This window comes from Mycothermus thermophilus (assembly GCF_041956435.1).
Source record: "Mycothermus thermophilus strain CBS 625.91 unplaced genomic scaffold VTJ04scaffold_3, whole genome shotgun sequence".
In the NCBI taxonomy this organism is placed as follows: domain Eukaryota; kingdom Fungi; phylum Ascomycota; class Sordariomycetes; order Sordariales; family Chaetomiaceae; genus Mycothermus; species Mycothermus thermophilus.
Genome location: NW_027191429.1, coordinates 2,983,363 through 2,991,793, shown reverse-complemented (window position 1 = coordinate 2,991,793; position 8,431 = coordinate 2,983,363). Strand labels below are relative to the sequence as shown.

The 8,431-nt window shown below is 55.0% G+C and overlaps 5 protein-coding genes across 5 annotated transcripts in view; 3 read left to right on the top strand and 2 right to left on the bottom strand.

Annotated features, from left to right (window-relative positions):
* Positions 1-146, top strand: part of VTJ04DRAFT_5231 (uncharacterized protein) — a gene marked incomplete at both ends in the record, with an annotated part of 2,116 nt that extends 1,970 nt beyond the window's left edge. The window contains one exon of the mRNA XM_069363325.1: positions 66-146. Coding sequence (XP_069220182.1) covers positions 66-146 — 81 coding nt within the window. The remainder of the gene's footprint in view (positions 1-65) is intronic.
* A 2,314-nt stretch (positions 147-2,460) lies between these two features.
* On the bottom strand, positions 2,461-3,017 carry VTJ04DRAFT_5230 (uncharacterized protein; the record flags this gene model as incomplete). The annotated part of the gene is made up of 2 exons (XM_069363324.1): positions 2,461-2,822; positions 2,921-3,017. 2 exons carry the CDS (start codon positions 3,015-3,017, stop codon positions 2,461-2,463), a joined length of 459 nt encoding a protein of 152 aa, XP_069220181.1.
* An 871-nt stretch (positions 3,018-3,888) lies between these two features.
* Positions 3,889-4,500, top strand: VTJ04DRAFT_5229 (uncharacterized protein; the record flags this gene model as incomplete). The annotated part of the gene is made up of 3 exons (XM_069363322.1): positions 3,889-3,891; positions 4,010-4,163; positions 4,238-4,500. The coding sequence occupies 3 exons, from the start codon at positions 3,889-3,891 to the stop codon at positions 4,498-4,500; spliced, it is 420 nt and encodes a 139-aa protein (XP_069220180.1).
* Positions 4,501-4,579: 79 nt separating this feature from the next.
* On the bottom strand, positions 4,580-5,312 carry VTJ04DRAFT_5228 (uncharacterized protein; the record flags this gene model as incomplete). The annotated part of the gene is made up of 2 exons (XM_069363321.1): positions 4,580-4,773; positions 5,285-5,312. 2 exons carry the CDS (start codon positions 5,310-5,312, stop codon positions 4,580-4,582), a joined length of 222 nt encoding a protein of 73 aa, XP_069220179.1.
* A 439-nt stretch (positions 5,313-5,751) lies between these two features.
* VTJ04DRAFT_5227 (uncharacterized protein) lies at positions 5,752-8,099 on the top strand (the record flags this gene model as incomplete). The annotated part of the gene is made up of 4 exons (XM_069363320.1): positions 5,752-6,888; positions 6,957-7,008; positions 7,062-7,186; positions 7,242-8,099. 4 exons carry the CDS (start codon positions 5,752-5,754, stop codon positions 8,097-8,099), a joined length of 2,172 nt encoding a protein of 723 aa, XP_069220178.1.
* Between the last annotated feature and the right edge of the window lie 332 nt (positions 8,100-8,431).

The following is an 8,431-nucleotide window of genomic DNA, read 5'->3' as shown; positions in this document are numbered from 1 at the left end:
GGTATACCAAATATTAAAGCCCAGAATCAGGACTTTCCAAAACTACCTTCTTTTCTGTTTTCTAGGCTTGCTTGCAGGAAGAATGGCGATTTGAAGTTGTTGGGTTGAATCGCGGGGTGGGGTGCCAAGCCAAGTTGTCACGGTAATTTTTGACGAGAGGTTTAGTAGAAGATGCTTCCCAATACCTGAACCATAGGGAAGCTCTCTGTCCAGTTCTCCTTGAACCCAAACTCTTCAAGGTCCAATGCTACGTCTTCACTTCAGGGAAAACAATACAAATCCACAAGCACGGACATAAGGGTAGAGACAACAGACATGAAACCTATTTTAAGTTGGGATTGGATTATTTTGAATCTCAGGGAACGCCCATCATTGGTATCCACAGTGCGACGGTGGAGCTCACGCGTGGGGCCAGGGGTCGCGTCGCGTTCCATTGAATGGATAGGTCTTGGCTCCTCATCACCGTCCCCGCAGGACGGGTACGTACTCCGAAAGCACCACTCTATTTCGACAACACAGTCCCCAAAGAAGAGAACAAAAGGAGGTTATTTTGTTCTTTTTTTCTTTCTTGCTTATTCTTCGTTTTCTTATTTAAATTTTTAAACAAAAAGACCATGGCTACCCCAACCCGCCCTCTCCATGTCTGTCAAGTGACACAGCCAATGCCGATGCTGGTCTTGGGGCAGGATTTACACTATCTCGAGCCTCAACCCCAAACCAAGCACCCAGGTTTGCTCGATGGTCTCGCAGCGTAATTCGACGATCCCGAACAGACTCGAGAAGGAAATGTGATTTGTAACCTTGCCGGATCCCTGTGAGGCCCTACGTTGAGGGTGGCCGGCCACTCTGGATGATGCTGAACTGCCTGGGAGATGGATTATCTGGTCTAACAGATCCGAACCTCCTCATCAACGCTATCCATCTCTGCTGGACAGAATGAACAACGAAACCATCAACATGATTCATCCAACACAAACCACAAAAAGCTCACCGGCTCCAACCTGCCCATCCCCCTCACGCGGGTTACCGTCCTAGGTTACGGCTTTAGATGGGACAGATCTTCCTCGCTGGCTACGAAAACCCCCACTTAAGGGGATTTTACTTGTCGAGAATCCTAGGTTCAGGGTGGGACCCCTCTATGGGGGTCCCGTCGTCCGGGTCATTCCCATGGTGTCGTTCACCATGGGTCGGTAGGTCGGTCGATCGGGTCGGGTGGCTCCGGCCGGCGGTGGCCGGAGTCGGGTCGGGGTCGGGTCGGAGTCGGGTGGCAGGTCGAACTTCTTTTTTTGCTACCCATTCTCGGATTCGAACTCGGGACCTGGGGGTCTCTCACCTTGGTTTTCTTTGTCGTCGTACTTGACCGCTAAGCTGTGTTGACGGGCCCCCTTCCTTGGGGGGCCCGATGGGCATCCCCTCTCAGGGGGGGTATATACCCGGGTTGCCTGGCCGGTGGCATTCTAAACCTGCCGAGTAGCTATCTCTGCGTTGTCTCCATCCATCCCCCTCATTGTCCTCGTCGGCAGTCCCCCAGTTCATCAGGTCAGGCGCCGCCCCGTGTTTCAGTCTCGGACCTCCAGCCGCTCTTCAAGCGTGAGTCGGCGGGGACGGGATACCGACCGAGGGTTATGACGGGAGGTCGGGAGGGTGATAAAACCGTGGGGGGTTCCCGGCCAGCAGCAACTTCAGCCAGGCCGACCGCAACATGTCCAACGCCAACCACCAGCAGTCCCTAGTTGGCCGACATGACGGAGTGTGTGTCTGTGGCGAGGGAGGGAGCGGTGGGGTGTTCCGAGCCGGGAAGCAGGAGGGTGGTACCGCAAGAGAGAATGGAAGACGGAGAAGGCGGTCGGATGCGGTTCTCAAGACAGGTCTGTATCCAGGTCTGCCGAGGGGGTGGGTTTCCCTCGGCAGTGGAGTTGGCTATGTTTGTCAGCCTGGCCTGTCTGTACGTAGGTCCTCACAGACAGGACAGAAGATCACCCAAGTAGTCGAGTGTCGTCATTAAGTGTGGCAAGATCTCGGCCGCTCAAGGACAATCTCTCCAAGTTGTTGTCACATCGTGAACATTTCTTGCACCCATCACTGTGGATGTTCGCTTCACGTTTTGTTCATGACAGTGACCACTCGTTTGTAATGGGCTACATCATCGGCCATCAGCAGACCAGCTCTTCAAGGGACATCAAAAATACAACTCGACATCTTAATGTCTTCACCTTGTTGAGGACTATGACAAATCATCACTTTATCAGAACATGTCCCAACTGTCCTGTCACATGGCGACCTCAGACTCGAAACAATCCATGGCACTCGGATCAGGGAATCATCTTTGAGAATGCCGATTCTGACACTAATAATCAGGCATCCTTGACATTGCCTTGGTACCTTTCATCCTTCAACAACCCACACAATGTCCACCTCATCCAGATACAAAGCTCAACCCCACCTTCTCCTCCCGCACACTTACAACTTCCCAGCCTCCCTCAACCCCCTCTCACCATCCACCAACACGCACCATCCCTGGCTCCCATGTCCTCCATCGCCCGCCACCACGGTCTCGAAATTCGCCCTCGCATACTCCAGCACCTCGGCATCAAACGTCCCCGGCTGGAGAAATACGGCCTTGATCCCCAAACCCTTGGCCTCCTCCAGCGTCTTGCGGGTCACATGCGGCGGGGTAATGATGGACACCGACGTGGAGGACGGGTCCTCAAGCGCAGACAGAGAAGAGACGGCCGGATACTCGCGCCCGTCGACGGGGATGGGAGTGGCGTTTGGGTTGATGGGGGTGGCGGGCAGGTTGTGGTTGATGTACCATTTGAAGACTGGAGGAGGGTTGGTTAGGAGGTGAGGTTCATTCATGCCGAGGTTGTGTGAGACTTTGGGTCTAAGTTGAATCCCAAAACGTCAAGGCTTGGCGTACCTTTGTAACCGAACTTCTCGGTGTTGGTGCTGGCGCCGACGACGGCGAATTTGGGGGAGGTGAAGAACTGGCGGAGGGTTGCGTCGGTTGTGGCCATGGCGGGCGAGGTTGAGTAGGATTGGTTTCGATGGGGAGAATGAAGGGGTGAGAGTTGAGTGAGATATGCCGTCGGGATTGCTCTGGCTGTTAAACGGAGTGTTGAGGGGAATGTGGAGAGGGCGGCGCAGGCATTAATACAAATGGGTGCAAGAGAGATGGCGCAAGACTGGAACCGCATCTCAGAAACCGCTTGGCCTCCGATGCCCGAGAAATGACTGATGAATCTTCAGCCCAACCCGACGGCTGGATCTTGTTACACACAGGTCCTCGGGGACAGGACCAATGAGTTCGTGTCTTTGTACAACGCCCAGGTGTTTTGGAATTAGGAGCTGGGTAGAGACCGGGGGAGATCAAAGTGAAGAAGTCCGGGCAAAAGACGACATCCTCGGCATCTCACAAGTCCGGAGAACTGGGGCCGTAGTTTGTTTGTCCGCCAATTGATTGAAGCATCTTCACAAAATCTATGCTTTTGTATTGAAAGACGTGAGGACTTCCATTATTTAAACTTTTATTATTTTACTCGGAAACTCTACCATTTGAGTACGGGCAAATGCAAGAAATCAGCTTCGCCAAAACTCTTTGAATTGCACTTTCGAGGATTGACCAACGACGGTTTGGAGGGGCAAAGGCCAACCCCGCGATTTGTGGCTTGTGCCCGAGGTGGCTGAGACTGTGGATCGGCACTGTGTCGGGCTTGGTTGCCGTGGAGACATGTCTGGCGGGCCAGGCTGAAGGTGGGGCGAAATTCAAGTCCACTCAACAGCCCGACCAACTCCTGGTTTGCATCTGTCAACCATCAACAACTTCATCTGCTTGTCGGCGTTCAGGAAATTGAGTGTTTCTCTGCAGAACGATACCCCAAAACCAAAATGGTGAGTTTTCTTCTACGGCATCACTCGAATGCTTCAATCCCAACGCAGACGGCCATGTGCCTGCGACGGCACTCCCTGCCCGGTCCACACCGCATTTGCTAACCACTGCTCTCGACAGGCTTCGACCAACTACAAGGAGGCTTTCTCCCTCTTCGACGTCCGCGGCTCCGGCCGTGTTTCCCTCGACAAGCTCGGCGACCTTCTGCGTGCCTGCGGCCAGAACCCGACCCTGGCTGAGATCCAGGAGCTGGAAAAGAGCGTGGGCGGTGACTGTGAGTGACGACTTCCCCATCATAACCACAGTTACAACGATAGGCCAGCGGGGCTAACATATATGTTTTACCAGTCGACTTCGAGACCTTCCAGCGCGTTCTCAACCGCCCAGGCGGCTTCCGCGACCCCGGCGAGCCCGAAGAATACTGCCGCGGGTTCCAGGTGTTCGACAAGGACATGACAGGCTACATCGGCGTCGGCCAGCTCAAGTACATCCTCACCAACCTCGGCGAGAAGATGACGGAGGAGGAGGTGGACGAGCTGCTCAAGGCTGTCGACACCACCAACGGCCAGGTCAACTACACGGAGCTCGTCCGCACTGTGCTTTCCAACTAGAGATGAGCTGGGCATGGGGAGGATGAGAAATGACGATGCACTTTGGGTTTTGGGTCCTCCCTTCACGGGCGAGGGCTGGCTATGAGACCACGGTGATGGCGATATTGCATGGATTTCCGTGTTGGGCGGCTGGCGTTGGCGTCTTCTCTGGCTGGATTGCGCGTTGACTTGGGACACCTGGGATGGGAATTGCTGCTGGGTCACTCAGGTGTGGCATAGGATACATTAGGGACATGTAGTACGTAGCAACACGATGATATGATCCTCTGCTTTCTGGTGCGTTTCATGGTGAACAAGTGATCGTCTTGTGGCATGGCAGAGGGCGGCATGGTAGTGCGATCTCAATGCAACCATCATTCCACAGGTTAGACAGAGACCTTCGTGACACCAGCATGATCGGTGAGGGCCGGAAGGTGAAAGTGAAAGACTACCTGATTAGAGTTGGAAGTGGTTGATGATTTATGCTTTGTGTTTGTCCCTCTTGTCTTACCTACCACTTGAGGCGACACGGATGATTGAGCCCTGATGCTCATCACTAGGAAGTCAGGAAAGAAAGAGGGCAGGCGGAATGTTGTTCAAGCTTCTCCTGTGAGAAACCAGTGCCTTTTCTGCTAATTGTTGGCAATTACTGGCAGCGGAAGCGAGTTTGCATTGCTGAATGTTGGAAGCTCAGCAGGCAATTTACACAGTCAGGGAGTATCACAGTTTGTAAGATCATCCGTTCGTTTGTGTGGGCGTCGCGGCAATCTTTTTGTGAACCACCACAGGCACCAAAACAACATACCTGAGCTAACACAAACCTTTCCCGTCATTGTCGCTGAAATACCCTCAACTCCCATCCAACAGTGTAAAATGCCAGCGTCTTGGTGTAAGCGCCCAGGTTCACGTTCCTGCGGAATTGCCTCTTTGGGGACGATAAACACCCATGGATGACATCTGATGCGCGGGGTGCCGTCCATTCAGAAGGTCTCAGTGCCGCATCTCAGACACTGGCGCATGCGGCGGGGTGCGCCATCCAACCCCCCTAAATCCGAAACGAGCATGGCGCCTCAGATACGACCTCATCCCATGACGTCTCTTTAAGCCATCACCCCTCACTCAACGCTCTGGATGGCGTGCTCTTGGATGTTTTGTGCTCTTTGCGCATCCCCATGGTCGCACATGGAGCTTCATCGAGCTTGAAGCTTGCTGTGACTCCAGATATTGACATTCATTGATCTAATATAAGACATTCATTTCATCACCCCCAGCATGCCCATCCGTGTCAAATCCAAAGTTCCCCATGGGGACGGACCCCTCCGTGCCCCCTCCCCCGGCGGCCGGGGACCCTCTTCCCGAGCCATTGACGTCGAACTCCCCGACATCAGTGACGACGACAGCTTCCGGATGCTAGTCAAGAAGCTCTCGGTCTACATTGCCGCAGTTGTCGACCTGCCCGTGACCTTTGAGCAACTCCGAACCACCGCCGCAGGCGACGGTCTGCGCGCGCTGGTCGACCACCTCGGCCGGCACTGCACACATCCGGCCATCGTCAACGCCCTGCTCGCGCTCAAGTGGCACTACGGCGAGGCGACGGAGGACAAGGACCTGAACAATGCCCGCGCCGCTGCCTGCGAGATTGTTGCTTGGCGCTTCCTGACGCATCTCTCGGAGCGAGAGGTGGTGGATTACTGTCTGTACGAACTGCCCGGCCCAGTCGTCGCCGCCGACGAGGGGAGAGGTGGTGATGAGGAGGACGAATTGGGTGGGCCGACTCAGGTGGATGAAGAATCCGGGGGGCTAGGCCCAGAAGGCAGCTCCGTTCCGGATGAGCGGACTTCACTCCTCGGCCGAGCCCGCGCGGCTTTGGCTCTCTCGTACTCCTCGACGACTGTGGAAACCGCCAACAAGCGCAACCTGCTCATCAGCTCCATCTCGCGCCTTACCATGAGTATGACATCGACCTTCGACTCGGATGGCGACGGCGAAGAAGACGACGACCCCACGGCGCATTTCGCCAGCCTCAACGCGCTCGAGATTGCCGCCATCGCCAACGCGAAGCGCTTCCTTGCGCAGCCCGTCGTGCAAAAGATCATCACGGGCATCTGGAACGGAAACATCATCTTCTGGGACACGCTGTCCGTCGACAGCGTCAAGAAGCCGCGGTTTTACAAGCCCGCGACAGCCGATCCGTTCTCGCGGCTCCGGGTGCCAAAGTATCTCAAGTCGTACGAGGTGGTGTTTTTCCTGAGCTTTTTGTTTCTGTACTATGCGGTGCTGGTGGAGCGGGATCCGATGAGGTTTACCACGCTCGAGGTGTTTTTGTGTATCTGGCTCGCGGCGTTTGCGTATGATGAGTTTGGCGAGTGGCTTGATGCCGGTTCGGTGTTTTATGCCACGGATGTTTGGGTGAGTGAATCTGTCCTCTCCGTGGTGACGAAGCAGTTGCGAGGACAGGACTGACGTTGGATGTCCAGAACATTTTCGACTTGTTCATGATCGGTATCGGCTTTACGTATTTCGTCATGCGTACGTCCATCCAGCCCCTCTGACAAGAAGGTCAAGAACTAACCAAATCTCAGGCGTTGTTGGCCTCAAGACGGACAACACTCACCTCGTGGAGACCGCCTTCGACGTCTTGGCCCTCGAGGCATTGTTCATGGTTCCCCGTGTCTTCTCGATCCTCAGCCTGAGTCCTTACTGGGGGGTGAGTGATGCTCCATGACACGGCACAAGACACGGCAAAGCTAACAGCTCTCCAGACTCTTATCCCCTGCCTCAAAGAAATGGGCAAAGACTTCATCAAGTTCATGGTTCTCGTTGTCGTCATCTACTTCGGCTTCCTGACCACCTTTTCCCTCGTCGGGCGGGACTCGTACACCTTCAACGACATGACGGGCTTCCTCACGCGCATCTTCTTCGGCTCCTCGGCCACCGGTTTCGACATCATGCACAACATCGACCCGGTCTTCGGCCCGCCGCTCATGATCATCTTCGTCATCCTCAGCTCCATCCTCCTGACGGGCTCGCTGACCGGTATGCTCTCCAACAGCTTCTCGCGCGTCATCACCCACGCCCGCGAGGAGTACCTGTACGTCTACTCGGTCTATGTCCTCGAGGCCTCCACCAGCAACCGCCTGACGCACTTTTACCCGCCCTTCAACCTGCTCGCGCTCGTCTTCCGCCCCCTCCGCCTGCTGATGCCGGGCGACATAAACTTCCGGCGCGCGCGTATCTTCTTGCTCAAGGCGACCCACCTGCCCATCGTCGCCGCCATCGAGCTGTACGAGTGGCTCGTCCGCGGCACCGCGGGCAAAGGCACCCAGTACAACGGCTTCCGCGGGCCCAGGTACACCACCATTGCCGGGTCGGATCCGGTCGCGAGGAAGCAGCGCCATGAGCAGTATCACAGACAGGAGGAAGAGCAGCAGCCGAAGGATGCGGTGGCGTCGAGGGTCGAGCCGCACCAGCGGTATTCCCAGGCGTTTAACAATCCGTCTGCCGATGTGGAGCAGCGGATTGAGGACCTTGCGACAAAGATTGATCGCTTGACTGAGTTGGTGCTGGCACTGCAGGCGCAACAGGCTCAGAAAGCCTCGTCGGATGTTGGGGATGCTTGAGTGACTGGGAGTATTGTCTTTTTGCATTGGTATTGGGGATTTATCTGGCTCCAGGAAGTTTGATTTTTCTTTTTCCTCTCTTGCTTTTCTTTCCTTTTTTTCTCCCCACACTCTCGATACTTCAGTACGTTTTTCTATGTACGAGTATGTTGTGGACTTGAGGAAGTTGTAGTCCACCAAGAGATGTACTTGTTGCTGGAACCCAGAGACAGATGATGAAAAGACAAAATGCTGAGCTCAACTTTGGACTGTTGGCGTCGTGGTTGTTCCGAGTGTTCCAACGGCTGCTGTTGTCTCGCAAACAGGCCTCCCTCACACGATACTCTGCAACT